General features: G+C 35.9%; 1 protein-coding gene across 2 annotated transcripts in view; it reads left to right on the top strand.

The window, feature by feature from the left end:
• Positions 1-19403, top strand: part of dnaaf9 (dynein axonemal assembly factor 9) — a 172934-nt gene that overhangs the window by 41356 nt on the left and 112175 nt on the right. For both annotated transcript variants that reach the window (XM_028801454.2, XM_051928226.1), the window contains exons 6-12: positions 146-252; positions 3203-3280; positions 9284-9385; positions 11501-11556; positions 13500-13635; positions 16458-16539; positions 18698-18734. In XM_028801454.2, the coding sequence (XP_028657287.1) occupies positions 146-252; positions 3203-3280; positions 9284-9385; positions 11501-11556; positions 13500-13635; positions 16458-16539; positions 18698-18734 (598 nt within the window). The remainder of the gene's footprint in view (positions 1-145; positions 253-3202; positions 3281-9283; positions 9386-11500; positions 11557-13499; positions 13636-16457; positions 16540-18697; positions 18735-19403) is intronic.

Below are 19403 nucleotides of genomic sequence, written 5' to 3'. Positions count from 1 at the left end.
GTCATTTAATTAAAATAACTTGGTACGAGCCAAACAGTTCTAAGTGCCTATATTGTATTAGCTAAAGGTTTCTGCTGTACAAATGTTACTGTATTCATTGGGTTTATATACTCTCATTTGTCATTAATCTAATTCACTCTTGCAGGGCACTGTCAAAAATTTGACATGTTTGTAGTGGAAAAATGGCCAATCATTCAAGCTTTTGCCCTTGATGGAATTGGAGGAGGTGGCTTTTTCACCATGAAACACAAGGTATACCCAAAGGTTTTACACTTAGTTTTTGCCAGTTTCTGAGATGCTTAAAAATATCTGCATAATAATAGGATTTCAAGCAATGAGAACAATTCAGTATTTGAACTCTGTTCCTTTCTCATATTCCTTGAAGGATAAGTAAAGGCTGTAATATTTGGCAAATGCAGAAAGAAGAAAAGCTTACATACCAAAATACTTTATTTTTTTTTTTCATTTTCATTTAATTTTTTTAGCTTTACAGCCTTAAATGAAAACACACACAAAAAATATTTCTTCCCAGCTTTACTTACTCAATGCAACCTATAACATCCAAGTGAAAGACATCACGGCTATAGTTCAGAAAAATTATACAAAGTCAAAAACTAGAAATACTGAGATTAATAAAAATGCTTGTATTCAATAAGGGCGCGCACAAAAAGGCGAGCTTCAAAAGGGCGACCTCAATTGGGCGCAGCGAATAAAGGCAAACGCAACAAAATTATTACAGAAAATGTATTAGATAAAGGCAATGATTGAACGTATAAAAAGGCGAAAGCAAGAATATTAAAACATCCAATTAATTAATGCATGAACTTCTAACGAACTATTTCTAAAGCTCTCTATATTTCGTTGTTTTCTGCTCTTACTCATTGTTGTGTTACACTTGAAGCTGTAGATTATGTGCAATGCCATGCTTCAACTTTCTGGCAGAGGTTAGCAGGTTTTCCTCAAGAATTTGACTCTGTCTTGCCCCATCCATTTTTCCTTCTACCCTAACGAGAGCCCTAGGCCCTGCGGCAGAGAAACAGCCACCTCCAGGCTTTACTGTATGGTGTGGTGTGGATGGGGAGCTGCTTTGGATTTCTGCCAGGTGTACCGTTTGGCATTGAGGCCAAATAATTTGAGTTTGGTCTCATCTGACCATAAGACCTTTTTCCACTTGGCATCAGAATCTTCAAGGTGTATTCTGGCAAAGCTCAAACGAACCTTAATGTGGCCTTTCTTGAGAAGTGTCTTATTCCTTGCGACCCTCCCGAACAAGCCACAATTGTGGAGCATTTGTGAAATTGTAACATGCACACAATCACCACTCTTTGCCATAAAATCCTGTACCTCCTTCAAAGTGGCCATTGGTCTCTTGGTAGCCTCTCTTACCAGTTTCCTCCTTGCTGTTCCATCCAGTTTGGAGGGACGGCCAGATTCAGGGAGGGTCCTAGTAGTATTAAACACTCACCACTTCTTTATTATGGTCTTTGCTGTGCTCCTTGGGATTGATAAAGCCTTAAGAGATTTTTTGTATCGATCTCCTGCCTTATGTCTGTCCACAACTCTATCCCTAAGATCGTTTGAAAGTGGCTTTCCTCCCATAGTCAGTTGTTTGCTGTCAGTTGCACTACCAAGCAAGGGAATGCTCCAGGTGGCACAGTGGTAGTGCTGCTTCTTTGCAGTAAGGAGACTGTGGAAGATTGTGGGTTCGCTTCCCGGTTCCTCCCTGTGTGGGTAGCGCTTTGAGTACTGAGAAAAGCGTTATATAAATGTAATGAATTATTATTATTATAGGAACAGGTTCACTAATCACACTGATTACAGCTGATCACAGGTGGAAGCCAGTAACCATGGTCTGCAATGGGAACGGGGGTTACTTACACCTGATTGAGTTTACAGATATTGTTTAGGAGGGTGGTGATCCTTTATTAATCTCAGTATTTCTTGTTCTTTATTTTTTTAAATTCTTCTGAACTGTAGATATGATATCTTTTACTTGTTTGTTATAGTAAGTAATTACTTGACTTGAGTAAGTAAAGCTGGAAAAAATATTGGTTTGTGTGTTTTCATTTAAGGTTGTAAAGCAAAAAAAAGTCAATATTTAAGAAGGGATGATTCTTTTCTATACCCACTGTGTGTGTGTGTGTGTGTGTGTGTGTGTGTGTGTGTGTGTGTGTGTGTGTGTGTGTGTATATATTTAATTAAATTTGTAAGAAGTGTAAGGCTGAATTTCTTTGTACACGTTTCTTTACTCTTCATCTTCAGTGATGTATAATGACAATAGACATTTGTTACTTCGTCAAGAACTTTGTTTGCAGGAGGAAAGTACAAACAGAAAACAAGGCAAATGACTAAAACTGAGAAGCGTTGTTACAATCTGTACGCATACCCACAGAATTTCTTTAGAGACAGTACTGAACTCATAATAGTCGTAAGCAATAGTATAAATTTCGGAAGGGTCTAAACAAGTCCTGGAATTCAAAATGCTCGCGGCTCTGTGGTAAAAACATTCTTAAGTCTGTTGCTTTTTAACCTTGGAATTCAATATTTGCTGTTTAATGGCATCATTTAAACTTAGAAGATGGGATGGCTATGTAATGTTTTAAGAGGAGTCCCAGACTATGTTTGTTAAGATCTTTGGTAGAGGCTGAATCGTATTCAATGAGGTTACTTTATTTGTGTTATTTATTATTATAATGTTATTTTATTGAACTTCATGTTAAATCAGATGGCTTGACTTTACTTTCTATCTGCGCTCTCTGAGCTAACCTTTTATTCAGTATGTATAATTTTTTTTATTCATTTTCAGCTCATTTGCTCATTTCTTTACTAGCAGTGAGCCAATAGTGAGATGGAAGTAATGGAGCAGCTAATTTTATGCTGAAGTGTTTATTATAAACTTTTGTTTGACAATAACAAGAAATGAAACTCCAAGAAAAAACTTATTACTAAGTAGTACAATATTATTCTACTTCATGAAACATTGTATTAATGTAGTGTTGCCAGCTTATTTGGTATTTGGCACCTATGTTTCTCTAATGCATCAGAATGAGGGCAGAAAAAAATCATTCTTTTAAACTGCAATACTGTCATTGGCTATTTTTTGAATAATAATGCTGTACTGAAAAACCTCTGCTTAGAATTAAGAGAGTGTGTGTTTGTAGTATTATTTGTACTTTCTAAAATATTTATTTTATTCCTGCAGCTTATAGATGTCAGTGAGAAACTGTGGGAAATTTATAACATAATGGATACTGTTGCCTTGGAGAATCTGCTCAAAGAGGTACAGTTAACCTTTACAGCCCTTCATCTCTGTGGTTCACACCAGCTATGTAGCTACGTACTGAGTAAGAATGTTTAAATGGTATGGTGTTACGCATGCTCTAGTTCTGTGAAGTGGAAGAATGTGTCTTAGGAAATTAGAACGTTTGTGTAAGAAGGATGATGCTCCATAAGCCATTAACCTACTTGTATCTTATGTTAAAGGTTTATCCTGGATACAATACAGTGCTTGTCTGGAAATCTTCCTATAGCAACACTGAGATATAATTGCAGAATATATATTTACTAGCCATGTGCGCCCAACTACGTTGCGCGTGTTAAAGTTGTCTGTGAAGGGCTCCCTGTTTAAACGCGGCTGCCAGTCGTGAACTGGGCCCTTCGTCGCACAGCATTATGATTTTTTATAAGGAAAACAAAATTACAAAACAAAACCCTTGGACATTGATTCGATAGGAACGGCCTACTCGGAATCACTGTCCGAATAGTAATTATGTGGTGGTGTAGGAGCATTTCTGCTTCTCTCCGTTCACAGTCTGTCTCGTTTTCACGACGCTGTCGTTTCCTCTCACGATCTGTTCTCAACCTTTCTCCAATCTCGGAGGTTGCTTTGTGGCAATCCAAAGAGTAAGGCAATATACACGGAGCAATGGTTATAAAAGGGGGAAACATAGGTATCCAGGCTCTTTAAAGCATAAATAGGGATCACTTCACTGACATGTGAGCAAGCCACGGTACAACTGTGAGACGCACAGCACTCGCCGGCTACAACGTAACAATAATAATTTCCGGAACGTGTGTTACGTTGTCATTCATTTTACCCACTGTCTTTTTTTCATTCATATGTTATGTAGGCACGTACCTTTTATCTTCGGCAATCTGATTCTCTAACCAGGCCTCAGGAGCTAACCAGCGTAAAACTGTCCACCACCCCTTTCGTTATTCCGGCACATTGTTGACATCCGTGAGTAACAACAACGTACTAAACTGGAAGGTGGTCTATGCATGCGTGGAATTTGCGGACAAACAAAGATCAAGATCCAAATGAAGATTATATATAAAGATTTAGTTAATTTAAAGCACAACAATTTGTTTAGTTTGAATGTTTCTGTTTTGAGGTGTGACTGGAGTACTACAGTCGTCAGTAGTATAAGCCTGGAGGAGATTCTTAATGTAATGCCTATGTTTTAGCTGTCTCTCTACTGCCATCTAGTAGTGCTTCTTCTAATTCATTCGCGGACAAACAAAGATCAAGATCCAAATGAAGATTATATTTAGAGATTTATTTTTAAACATTGTTATTATAATCAAGCAGCTAATCAAAAGTGTGTAGTTCTAAATATAAAAAATCTGTTCGTTCTACTCACAAACTAACTAACTACAGTTAGGTCCATAAATATTTGTACAGAGACAACTTTTTTCTGATTTTGGTTCTGTACATTACCACAATGAATTTTAAATGAAACAACTCAGATGCAGTTGAAGTGCAGACTTTCAGCTTTAATTCAGTGGGGTGAACAAAACGACTGCATAAAAATGTGAGGCAACTAAAGCATTTTTAACACAATCCCTTCATTTCAGGGGCTCAAACGTTAAATAACTGGAAATAAAATGTTAATTTCTAATACTTGGTTGAAAACTCTTTGCTGGCAATGACAGCCTGAAGTCTTAAACTCATGGACATCACCAGATGCTGGGTTTCCTACTTTTTAATGCTCTGCCAGGCCTTTACTGCAGCGGCTTTCAGCTGCTGTTTGTTTGTGGGCCTTTCTGTCTGAAGTTTAGTCTTCAACAAGTGAAATGCATGCTCAATTGGGTTAAGATCAGGTGACTGACTTGGATATTCAAGAATTTTCCACTTCTTTGCTTTAATAAACTCCTGGGTTGCTTTGGCTGTATGTTTTGGGTCATTGTCCATCTGTATCATGAAACATTTGTCATACAGTGTGTGTCATACTGTATGTCACTGATGCAGAGGAAAGAGCATACACAAATAAGCATTTTATTAGTGAGGGTAACAGTGGAGTGGGTAACTTCTCTCACACAGTTTTTTTGCATTTGATCTGTACTAAATATATATTATATTTTTTTCACTTTTGTAAATTCATTTGTTCTTGCAAAGTTATAGAATAAAAACATTGCAACTTTCACTGCAACATTTTAAAAAAGCTACTGCAAAATCAGGCATTTTAGGCGCAACAATCACAAAAAAAGCCTGAGAAGCCTGGAAGGACTGATTTATCAGTATGCTTACTGTTTGTCAGTGTTCAGAAGGTTGAAGATAAAAGTATTTTTTTTCTTTGTTTTAGCTTTGTATATTAAAGAATGAAAGACAATGAAATTGTATACACTATCCAAAACATGTATTTTTGAGTAGGACCTGGCATTAGAACCTGATATATTTTGGAAAAAGCAGTCTAATCTGGTGCAGCATCAAAGTCAAAAATCTCAAACAAGGCTACAGTCAATAATGTAAATAGACACAAGTAAAATGTGCTCATCCACACCAGCAAAAAAAATAACTTAATTAATGCACATAATCACTGTAACTGTGTGGCCGAATTGGCAGATTACAAAAATTTTGAAACTTTGCTCAAATTAGTGTTTTGTTGGAAAATGAAACTGAATTCGTAAACATACTTGTACTATCTAAAGTCTGTGCTTAAGCGCACTTGTACATGTGCAAGGATTTAATAGTTCTCTGTAGAATTTCATTACTTATGGAGAACACATTTTTTGTAATTTTATATTGGACCCATTTCATTTTGAAATGTTGCATGATGGATGATAGTGCTTCCAGTAACTGACCAATTTGATTTACTGCCGTGTGCGATATGCCGTCTTGCTGTGCATGGTGGTTTTGGTGCCTGAGAAGTAATCTTGTTGATTTGTCCAGGATATTGAAATGAAGTCTAGAATATGGTCCTTCATAACTTTTTATTTTGCTTATGTGTTGTAAATTTAATCTGAAATATCAGCTTCTTAATGTAATATTTTAAATTTTGAGCTAAAAATAATTTTCATTGTTTTCAATTTTGTATTTTTGCATTATCAATATTAACTTATTGATGTCCTCTAAACTGAAATGTGGTAGAAATGACTGTTAAGCAAAGACAGGCAGGAGGAAGTTTAAATCATATACTGCAATCTTTATTACATAGCAGTGTAACAAAGAGACATGACCATGGTGCAAGTGCTTAAACTAGGAAGTACATCGGTTTATATTACATTTTTTATCATCTTTGCAAAATATTGTCCTCCTTCTAGTTCTTTCCACCGTTACCTAATGTCCAAGTCCACTAATGTCTATCATCTAGTGCCCATCATCTGACCAAAACTTACGCTGTTCAGGTGCTTCAGACATATTTATTGATCAGTTCCCACTTTTCTAAGTCGGAATCTTGGTGCACAGGGATCTCTCAGTGCTAAAGTTTTTTTATGCAGCTGCATCGCTAAGACAATGGTGTCAAATTTTCCTATATTACACACACTATTCTTGGCTTGTCATTACCTCATGGTAATATTTGAACAAGCAGGGGCCTGGCCACTGCAAGTAAAAGCAAGTGGTCTTGAGCTGATAAGCACAGAAAGTATTCTAGCTGTTTAGAAGAAATAAAAATACAGGTACAAGCCTTTACTAATTACTTTTATATAACCTAGCTAATACAACACGTTTTACTTTAACTTGATTGAGAATGCATTGATCCATAAATTTCCCTGTTCAGGCAGCCTATAAATATATTCAAATCATCAATACCAAAGATTAATGAATGAGGCTAATTCCACAGAAACAGATTTCTTAGTTTTTCTTTAATTTCTTTTAATGCAGAATAGTTGAACATTTGGTCTACAGAAGTGAAAAATACTTCTGACAAATTTGAGTATTGGTGTAATAATTGAGATCATCTAATAATCTTTCACTTCCAGCAACCCTAAAATTGGATTAGGTGGATTTCAGTTAAATCACTTAACACATGCCAATAATCCATTCATCTAACCTGCTCAGTTCATTTAAAATTAGTATTGTGTCTGAGCCTACACCTGAAGCATTTGCAGAAAACACACCTGTATTGAACAACAGTTGATCAGTGGGTAACCCAAGCGTACAATTGTTCTTACTCCTTTGGTGAGAATTTCAGGTTCCCTGTTAATTTCACACCTACTGCTTTGGTATGTGGTAGAAAAACGGAGTACCTTGAACAAAACAAATGCGGACACTGAGAATATGTAAACTTTGCAAACTGTACCAAGACAGGATTTAAACCAAGTATTTGTCTGTTGTGATGCTGCAGTGCTAACCAAAGCACCACCTTAAAATATATATCACTGCCTAAGTTATGATTGTTGCTTTTGTTGCTCTCATCATACCCAATATAAATTCAGATATCTTTAATCTTTACTTTTAAGGCAGAGTTGTCAACACACAAGTTCTATAGATCTCCTTATACTTTGATCAAAAGTAATTAATGAAAAAGTGAAAAGAAAAAGATAATGCATAAACAATAGTTGCAGATCCATTTGCTAAAACTCGGCCTTTAGACCCATAGTATCCAAAATGAGATTTTTTGATACAATACAGTGATCCCTCACTATATCACGCTTCGCCTTTCGCGGCTTCACTCTATCGCGGATTTTATATGTAAGCATATTTAAATATATATCGCGGATTTTTTGCTGGTTCGCAGATTTCTGAGGACAATGGGTCTTTTAATTTCTGGTACATGCTTCCTCATTTGGTTTTCCCAGTTGATTTCATACAAGGGACGCTATTGGCAGATGGCTGAGAAGCTACCCAACTTACTTTTCTTTCTCTCTCTCTCTTGCGCTGACTATCTGTGATCCTGACGTAGGGGGTGTGAGCAGGGGGGCTGTTCGCACACATAGACGATACGGATGCTCGTCTAAAAATGCTGAAAGATTATCTTCACGTTGCTACCTTCTGTGTGCAGCTTTTAAGTATGCTGCACGGTGCTTCGCATACTTAAAAGCTTAAAGGGCATGTATTGATTTTTGACTTTGTTTTTCTCTCTCTCTCTGCTCCTGACGGAGGAGGTGTGAGCTGCCGCCTTCAACAGCTTTGTACCAGTGGTGCTTCGCATACTTAAGCCAAACAGCCCTATTGATTTGTTTGCTTTCCTCTCTGTTTCCTTTGAAGAGGAAGATATGTTTGCTTTCTTTTAATTGTGAGACAGAACTGTCATCTCTGTCTTGTCATGGAGCACAGTTTAAACTTTTGAAAAAGAGACAAATGTTTGTTTGCAGTGTTTGAATAACGTTCCTGTCTCTCTACAACCTCCTGTGTTTCTTCGCAAATCTGTGACCCAAGCATGACAATATAAAAATAACCATATAAACATATGGTTTCTACTTCGCGGATTTTCTTATTTCGCGGGTGGCTCTGGAACGCAACCCCCGCGATGGAGGAGGGATTACTGTAGTCGGTGCCTCTGTTCAAGTCTCTATAATGTGGATGTTTAAAAGTGTCCATTAAGATAAAGAACCCTGAAACAATATCTAGGATGTGTTTGTTCCCCCGTCCCCTGGCACTACAGAAAATCACATAGCCATTGCTTTTTAAATGCCTTTGCACCCAACACCCAATATTAGTAAGACATTTAAAACCCCATAAGAATATGCACCCTTCTTTAGAGTTCCTGAGCTGCTTGGCTACAGTTCATTGATGGGCACTTTGCAGTAGCATGACCATCTGATAAATGATCCATCTCCCCTGTTTAACTGTAGAGGTGCATCTTCATTCTGTTTTGAAAGGTAACTTGTTAGAATTTAATTTTTAAAAATGTATTTATTACATTAAAATCAATAGCAATCCTTAACTAATTAGATCCATGAAAGAATTCATTGACATATGATGGTTTCTTTGTTAAAATTATAAATGTTTAAATTCATGGTCTAACTCGGGATCTGGCCTGCATTTACTTCCATTTATATCTTGTCTTATAGATTACTGATGTCAATCAAAATATTAAGACTCATTTTCTGTTTTCAGGACCTTCCAATTTATGAGAAGCAATGGAATGGATTATATAGCTGCTTTGATGTGGAGAGCAACTCTTCCATTTTGGAAGTGTCTGAAGCACAAGCAGTTGAGGTAAATGGGCCCTAGGACATGCGCTAAAACTTTTTCTTTTTTTTTTTTGCTAACCCTTTTTAAAATTAATTAAAGCAGGTAATTAATGTTTCTTGTTTTTTTTAATGTTTCTTGTTTTTGTAACATTATTAGTTAATTGCTTTCCCTTTGTGTTGATACATAGAAATGATGAAAGCTGAGCTGGTTTATTACTTTCTTGATGGAGTCTGGGTCATTGTTGCAGATTTGAGTGAACATGAACACCAAATTTTATCTTATCATATGCTCAAGTCATGAACTTTGATAACATATTAGCAATTGTAGATTTAAAGGTTTAGGATAAGTTTTTATGATATTTGTTTCTAAGGTAAAAACACTTGTTTATTCAGTTTTAACTATCAAGTGTTTATGTATCCTCTACTTATGTATCTTTTAAATTTTTACTCCAAACAACTGCATTCAACTTCATAGAGTTTAAAGATTAAGCAAAACTAGCTTGTTATCTTTTTCATGATTTAGAAGAGACTGTCACTAGTGCAGCCTATCCCTCACAAGCATGCCGTGGGTGAGCATGTTAAGAAAATGGATGGATGTCACTTGAAAAAAATTTCAAGTTTTCAATTTCTCAAATTTTGTTATGTTCATAAGTTGCACGAGAACATGTGGTGCTGAACTAATAATCCCTCTCCACACAGATATAATGTATGCAAATAAATTTTAATACTTGAACACATCTAGGATTAGGAGACGAATTCACTTGTTTTATTTGGCTTTCTGCCTGTGTGTGTCACTGAATTTTTTGGTCATAAATACTATTTTAATTTGTGGATTGGAGTTTATTAAAATTGGGTTAATTGAAGACATTTTGATTTCAACTTCTTGTGCGTTCTGTATATTTACACTGTAGATTTTGCCATATATAGAGTGACTATTAGCTGAAAAGGGTGCTTCTACTAAATACTGAGCAAAGGGTCTGAATACTTAGGATACATGTGATATTTCAGTTTTTCTTTTTTAATAAATCTGCAACAATTTCAAAAATTCTTTTTTTTGTCTGTCAATATGGGGTGCTGTGTGTACATTAATGAGGGAAAAAATTGATTTAAATGATTTTAGTAAATGGCTGCAATATGACAGAGTGTGAAAAATTGAAGGGGGTCTGAATACTTTCCGTACCCACTGTATGTCCATTCTGTTCACTATATGAAACTGATATATTATTTTCAATGACTCTTCGTTATAGATTACCGTGCCATTAAAGCACATATTGGTGTCCCCTTTTGTCTGTATGGCATAAGCATCTTGCTGTTTGTCCCCCAGTGAGTTGGACCTGTACTAGACTGCAAAATTCAGTATCCTCCACTGTATACTCACGTGTGAAGCATATGTATTTTTTGGATAAAGTGCTAGAAAAGTATTTGTTTTGGATTTTGTGAGCATGTGAGTAGTTACCTGACAGGATGATTATTCGACACAAGTAACTTGAGGATTTTTTTTAATGAATGTTTTGCTGCTGTTGTTCAGCATTTGTATTTGTATCAGGAACTTTATTTCCATACTCCATGAAAACATGAGATTCGCAGTTTTTCTTAGTCCCCACTAAAAAACAACATGGGATAACAAATTTAAAAAAAGAACATTTTTTGGGTGGTGTATTCCTTTAAGGAGTGAGTTAGGCAGTGATTGTTTGGTTTGGGTGCTTTGACAGTTTTAGTATGTAAATACAAACCCCTTCTCCAAGTTCTCAACCAAAGCAAAAGGAGTGCCTACATCATTGACCTGCAACCACACTGCAAATTTTGGATAATTCCTGTTAAAACTCAGTAGAAAAGCTTTCATTAACAAAGAGCTGAATGCGGATAGACCATATAGTTGCTTTAATTCACCAAGTCTGTGTCTTGTTTGCTGTGGGAACTTATAAAGTATTATGTAATTTTGGTTTCCTTATGGCCTTTCCCAGATAATTTGAAATTGCCAGGAATTCAATTGTTATTTTTAAAGCTCTAAAGCAATATGTGGCGTATGGTGTTGACAGGTACATTTTATGGAACGTATATTTAAAAAAAAAAAAAAAAAAAAAGTAATCATTTTACACATGTAAAAAATCTTCTATTATTGTGTCTCATTTTTCTTTAGCCATTTCGCAGTTATTTTACTCATGGACTGATTTCCAGCCACATCACAGATTCCAGGTGTGTTTGTTTTAAGTGATTTGTTACAAATCTTTGTATGACAGGATGATATTTAAAAGGTTCTTTAAAGATAACATAACATGGTTAACATTTACTCCAACATACTGTAAAGTCCTAACTGACTGTTTATGTGTATACCTTTCTTCTTGGTTGGGATGGAATTTAAAAGCGACTTTGGGAAAATGTCCAGTTTCTATCTTAAAATATCTGGAATTTTGCTGATAGTTTGTAATCATTATTAAAAGATGGCTTGGAGAATATAGGAAATAATGCTAAAATAATTCAGTACAAATCTATACCCAATTTAATTATTGTTACATTTTAATTCTAACAATAATAATAATAATTCTTTACATTTATATACCGCTTTTCTCACTAAAAATGTTTGTCTCGCTACATATAAAACACTGCATCTAATTTAATCACATTCTTTCATGTTATTAAAATGGTTTTAATCAGTTGAGAAGAGTGTTCAGAATTGTTTTTAGTGATAGTGTGATTTGTCAGCTTAAGTCTTTCTTGCCTGAATAAATTAGTATAGCCCCTGCAAGTAATTATAGAAGCCATGTCATTTTATTCTGATTAACCCATTATCAATTGATTATAATACAGTGAAGGGAATGGTTGCTACAAAAGTTTTAATGTAACACATATTCTATGACACTCAGTATTTTGTAGAGCATTTCATAATGAACACGGTCTATAAATTTCTCAGAATAATGTATTATTCCATTTTCATACTGGAAAAGTGCAATCAGCATGACTTAATTGTGTTCACTGAGGCAACATGCTGTGATAATCCCTGAAGTCTTGCTTTCCAAATTAAAACTGGTACTGTTTTATTTTGTATATACTCAATAATATGTAGTGATTTTTCTACTGCTGAATGTTTTCTTTTAAAATATTACAGATAAGTATAAAAAAAAATTCTGCAGGTAAGTTTTAAGATATATTAAGAAAATAAATTCATGGGCATAATTATTTTTAAACATTGACAATGCTAGAGAAATAAATATAGTGCACTGCTTCTTTCTGTAAAGTACTGTGTGACCCTGAGCAAGTCACTTGACCTGCCTTTCTTTTGGTTTTCCAGTTGGAGCAATGTAACCAATTGTATCATAAATGTTGTAAGTCGCCTTGGATAAAGGCGTCAGCCAAATAAGTAAATGTAAAGTACCTCAAAATAGGTTTGCAGGTTTAAGATATTTTTGTGAAGTTATTTGTTTCTCTAGTCCTCTGTACCATTTGAAGTACAAAGTTGTTGTTTTTTGACAGCTTCAGGAACACATTTTCACAGATAATTTGGACCCATGCACATATAAATGATTGCATTCATCATTATGATTATCGTCATTGGTTTAACAGCCAGCACAGGGTTCTGTTGGAGTGGACAATGGAGCACCAACACTGCACATTTATAGGTTCAGAAACTTTTATTGCCTGTCTTAATGCTCTGGGGTTCTGTTATAGTAGTAATTTTTGAACACTGTAAGATATTGTATTTCAGCATTCCTGACAATGGGTATTTCTCTTAACGACTGCAGTGTACTCATTTTTGTACAGCCTCAACAAAAGTCCTGAATTTGCACCAGAGCATAACAGAATTTCCAATGCAAACATCTTTGCAATCATGAAATCTCAATACATGAATTCTCTCTCTCTCTCTCTCTCTCTCTCTCTCTCTCTCTCTCTCTCTCTCTCTCTCTCTCAATAATGCAGATGTCAAATGTCTGCCATAATTTTCAGGCTAATTTTTAAGAGATACTGTATTTAGTTACTTTAAATTTGCCATTTTGTTAGTTGTGCCAAATTTTAAATAAACCTTTTGTTAGTTGTGTTGAGACCAACTGCAGCATTCCTCCAGTACGCAATATATTTGTCCATATGTAAGAGTAAATTTTAGTGTAAAGAAAATGTCATTTTTTTTTTTTTCAATCTTTTAGTAAGAGCCGACAACCGTTTGTACTATTTGGAAGCCATTCTTCTAGAAATGACTTGAACTGTTACTCATGTACCTTCCCATCAGAGGGATACCAAGTGAGAAATACAGGGAGTAGAGGAACAGCTGCAAAGCACATGGTAGGTAAATATAGTGTTAAACTGGTCATGAATCTTGCATCTAGAGCTAAGCTTTTTAACTGTTGTAGTAAACATAGCATTTCCCCATTATTCTGAATAATTCTGACATTCTCCATTAATTCTCTACCCTGAACTAATGTAACTGTCAGTCTGCAATTTTTCTGAATTGTGTGGTATTGTCTGATACTCAGTAACATTTTGGTGAATCTTTCTGTTTGTGTGTGTGTGCATATGTATTTCTTTTTTTTCTTGAAACCATTTTAGGAATGCTTGAGAGATCAACTGTGAATAGCAATTTTGAATTTTTGTATTTGTTTATAATTAGACGTTTATTTCATCTCTGTATTAACACTAGAATTACCAGAGTCTACGAAAAAACTCGTAGATCCGGCACACCTTAAAACCATTCGCACCTCTCCACCAGCGTCCTTTGTCCTCTAAATGTGCCGATAAAAAGAAGCTGCAAGCAGCCGGCTATTCCATCCCCCCACCGACTTAGAATGTGCACGAGCATCTCCCAGCTCAGGCCTTGATTGATTATCTGAGATTGAAGTGGAGTTTTAGAGCGGAAATAAATCGTTATTTGGAAGACACGCATTTCATGTGTGTTCCGTTTCTACAGTAATCTGTGTAAACACATTGTTAAAACAGAAACTTTTTCATATTTTAGTAATAAATGTTACAAAATGTAGGCATAAACTATAGAATGTGTGAAGCAGAATAATACAACAGCTTCCGTGGCGTAGAGGTAAGATTTGCTGTCTCAGAGTGCAGCAGGCTTACTGTCCCATCATCGACCTGAGTTCGATTCCCCGTTGAGGAGAAAGTGTTTTTTTTGTTTGTTTTTTTTCTTTTTAACCTCAAATGGACATAAAATTTATAAATTGGTATGCACTGTCAGTTAATGAGATCGTTATATTTTCATGTGGGATGCTCCTTTAAAAATATTTTTTAACAATTGAGACTGCAATTAACATGAACAAGTGTCCTTATAACTGTTATTTTTAAGATTCATAACACACCGACAGACAAAGCACTGTGTAATAGAGAGACAGACAGGCAGAAAAGTCACTAGATATATAAATAAACAGGGAAGGCACATGTACTGAAAGAAAAAAAAAAGATCAACATGTGCGTTGATCATGCTGCACTGAATAAGCTCACGCGCTCTAACATCCCCCCCCACCCCGATCTGACTCTAAGTAACAGCACAAGTACAGACACAAACCAAATGTATGTGTGTACTGTATAATATTAACAAAAAGAGCAGCTTACTACTGAAAACCGCAAATATAGGAGTGAGTGGGGATCGAACCGGGGACTCTTGATCACACTTGGTTTGTGTCTGTACTTGCGCTTTTTTTTATTTTCAGATCGGGGTGGGGGATGTTAGAATGCGTGAGCTTATTCAGTGCTGCAGGATCAACGCACATGTTGATCTTTTTTTTCTTTCTGTAATAATGCCAGCATAAATCCACACCCGATCTGACGCTGTTTGCTTTCAAATAATATTGCATTAGTGCGATGATGTTTTCACATATATTGTCTCTTTCTTTCAGGTGTGTAATAGAAACCACAGCATAGAGAGAAGCGTGTACATTGTAACAGGTACACACGTTGTAAATGTAGGAAAGACGATCCTTGCGTGTGTGTGAACAGTTAACATTTGAATCTGATGATTGCATATAGCGCTGAACTTACTGCTCTGTACTATTCTATCCTCTGCATGTCCTGGAGTACAAAAGAAACAGCATACAGCAACATGTGGGGACTGGCAAGATCGGAGTAAAAAAACATGCAGTCACTGATTACAAACCGCAAGATGTTATGCGAAAGTTTTCCGAAATGTACTATACAGGTCATAAAACGAATAATTCCAAATATCATATATACCTACGCCTGTGTTTTTTGTTTTTTTTTTTTTTGACATCATACACCATAAGGTGCACACCAATTCAGCATAAGCAGGAATACTCAATAAAACTGAATAAAAAAAAAATAAAGTGATGGTGAGATACGAAGAAGGCAGATTCGCCAGCGACTGTGTGTCAGCCTTAAGCCCTCCTGTTCCATTGTCTCAAAACACCACTCACATCTCCAGTTATTCCGTTTCAAATGAAAAATAACAGCGTCAGATCCCTTAGTATGTATCGTGATTGTGATTTAGAGAGAATAAAAGTAAAAAAAAAAAAAAACTACAAGTCCTATAAATGCACGCCGTGTGTTACAGGCGCAAACCAAATGTATGTGTGTACTGTATAATATTAACAAAAGGAGCCGTTCACTACTGAAAACGGCAAATATAGGAGTGAGTGGGGATCGAACTGGGGACTCTTGATTACAAGTCAGCAAATCTTACCGCTATGCCACTGAAGTTGTTGTCTATTTCTTGAATCTTTTGTGAAAGTGTTTACTTGATCTTTGGACTTCAGGCTTCATACATTATATAGTTTATGTCTACATTTTGTCATTTACTACTAAAATATGAAAAACGTTTGTTTTAAAAATGTTTTACACAGATTACTGTAGAAACGGAACACACTTGAAATGTGTGTGTTTTCCAAATAGCGATCTATTATTTCCACTCTAAAACTCCAGCACTTCAGTCACTCCCAGATAATCAAAGAAGGCATGAGCTGGGAAAACTTAGTGAATGTTCTGCGGCGGTGGAATAGCCGGCTGCTTGCTGCTGTTCTTAATCGGCACATTTAGAAGACAAAAGAGAGGTGAGAACGGTTTTAAGGTGGGCCGGATCTATGAGTTTTTTCGTAGACACTGGTAATTCTAGTGTTAAGGTGTTCATACTTTGTATTTTCCTCTAGCTTGCACACTGTGTTATGCCGAAAGGACCCTTGGGCTGTGCCAGGACTTGCTTTTTTGGAACTACTCATACACCTTATCTTGGTGAGTCGCAGCAACCACTTTTATGGCAAGAAATGTAGAACAGAGGAAGCAAAGATGTTAACATTGTTATGAATTTCAATATGAATTTCAAAATATGTCAATAAATCTGTAAAAGTAATGTGCTTTTGTTTTGGACCAAGGTGTGTATTGAAATTGTGAGTTTAATTTTTTTAAAATAAATCGCACAAGTGAAGTAGAACACAGCCTAGCAAAGAAAATAAAAGTTCAGTCTTTACAAGTTTGCTTCCTGTCTGTGAAGTAGGGTGGCTTGCCACCTTTTAAGCACAGTTCTTCTTCTTGTTCATCATCTTCTTCTCTTCTCCTCCTTCTTCTGCATGTTCTTGAGACTGTTAAATCTCCTGCAGTTATTTCCTACTTCTGTCCAGAATCGCTTCCATAATTGGGGATGTCCCTATTTGCTTACAAGAACACCAGCCTTAGAATTCTGTCTCTAGCAAGCACTGCCTTGTTGAATGGATTAACAAAAATGTTCTTTTACTCCTAGGATGAATTTCTGTCTTTAGAACTATTTATTGGTAGCCATCCGCTGTGTGTCAATTTTTTAAGATACAAGAGCACAACTCATCTAGTTGCAAGCCAAGAATATAGCTACAAAATAACATGAATATGTGGTTCCTCAAAAATAATGGAAGAGTATTTCAAAAATAGTGAATAGTCCAAAAGAGCTGTGATTATTCAAGTACATTTAATTGAAGACAAAATTTTTTAATTATAATTCAACCCCCTTATGTTAAAAACAGTTACCTGAATGAATGATTACATTTAAACATGTAAAAAGTCCCGTTAATAAGGTTAACACCAGCTTTACTTGGCGTACACTCTGACAACAAGCAAAGAAGATACCGGTGCTCTCTCTGATGTTACTAGCCAGAAACTGTTTTCCCTGTCTCCATGTAAACAGGGAAAACTGAATTTTTAAATATCTTCACTCTGGCATGAGGTTTTTCAAAAGCTCTGTTTTCGTGACCGAAAATGCAGTTTGCATGTGGACAAAAGGTCAAAATGCATACATAAAGTTACATTTTAAAAAATACTCGCATATGTGTGGACAGGGTCTGAGACCAAGACGAATATGCACAACAAATTTCATGTAAATAGGTCGAGCCATTCTCAAGCGATGCCTGGACATACAGATAGACATTCTTAACTTTAGCTATGTTATATTAATTAATCTATATAAATGATTACGTGCAAGTAAGCATTTCATGATACTCTGTACATGTGGCAATGTTGACCCTATGAATACTGTAACAAATAGAGGCACTGTCGACCCCTTGAACCCTTAGACCAGACGTCAGACACCAGATAAAAGTCCAAAATGAATATTTATTATTATAAGTAAGTGCACAAAGCTCCCTACTCTTCACAATACTCAAACAATAAACAAATCAATAACCAATCCTCCACTCCCAGACGCTTAGCCACCCTGCCTCCCAACTCAGCTCATCGTCTGGGATTTCCCATAGTCTTTTTATATTCCCTGACCCGGAAGTGTTTCCAATCCCTCAGTCCATGTGATCTCCTATCACTTCCGGGTCAGATAAAAATCCTCTTCTTCATCCTGGAAGCACGTCATTTCTCTTGTCGCTTTGCCTATGACGTACTTCCAGGTTATAGGACATGTAGAATTCCCTGAGCCTCCTTACAGCATCTCCTGGAGGTCCCCATGGTATCCAGCAGGGCTGGTTGTAAAAACTACAAGGTCCATGAGACCCTGCTGGAATTCGGGGAACCTCTATGCCAAAGGGAGAGCTCCATCTGGCGGCCTGGGGGTGTTGGCCGGGATGACAGGCCGGCCATCCTTCACAATATAAAATTAGTTATTTTAGTAAATATATATGGTGACTGATAAGAAAATCAAATTGTTTAAGCTTGTTATGAGAAGTTTTGCCCTTTAAACATGTTCCATCTTTTTTAAGCAGTATTGTTTATTAACTTGTTGACAGACTATGGTATGTTTGTATGTTAAAACTACAAGCTACTGTTTTCTGGAGACAAACTTTGTTGTCTTTGAATGTAAAGAATGGCATAAATATTACAATTACACTATACGTGTTTTTCCATATTATGATGGTGTGAATATTCAACTAAAGTCAACCTTTATCTTGAATTTATTTTGTGCATTGTTTTCCCACAGGTAATGACAATGGAAAACACAAAAAGACTGATCTAATGTGAGTCAGTTTATTTTATATTGTATGTTTATACATATGTTTTGCCTGACCTGGGAGCTAACATTTGGGCTATCAATTTGTTTTTTTGTGGTGTATATAGTGTATATTGTACATTTATCTTCATTGTCTATGTATTTCTTTTGCCTCTTGAACTGCATTGCCCTTTTTCTTTTTGTCTATGTGGTTACAAATATCCTATGATTAAAATACATTGCTATGAAAAGTATTTATCCCCTTCTTCTCTTCTGTTATTGCACATTATTGGCACTGAATGTTTTCAGGTGTTCACCCAAAGTTAAACATTGCAGAATGAAGGCTTGATTAAGCAAACAGCATGCTTTTTTAATTTATATAATTTATTTAATGAAGAAAGTTATTTAGTAACAACTAAAACAGTGTGAAAAAGTAATTGTCACCTTATACTTCGTAACTGGTTGTGCTACTGTTAGGTGCAGTAACATTAACCAAACACTTAATTATAATTTAATGCAAGTCTTTTACATCCCAATTTTAGCATGCTGTTTTAGTCGAACTGCTTTAAATGGGAAACATTTGGTAGTTTTCTTATGTCATATCGTAGAATCTCTCATTTCAGTGCCCAGTCCATAATATTAATTTAGATCTTTTTTAGCCATTCTGATGTGGATTTGCTTTTGTGTTTTGCATAAT

The sequence above is a fragment of the Erpetoichthys calabaricus genome, chromosome 5, assembly GCF_900747795.2.
Source record: "Erpetoichthys calabaricus chromosome 5, fErpCal1.3, whole genome shotgun sequence".
Taxonomy (NCBI): domain Eukaryota; kingdom Metazoa; phylum Chordata; class Cladistia; order Polypteriformes; family Polypteridae; genus Erpetoichthys; species Erpetoichthys calabaricus.
This window is presented reverse-complemented; position numbering and strand designations above follow the sequence as displayed.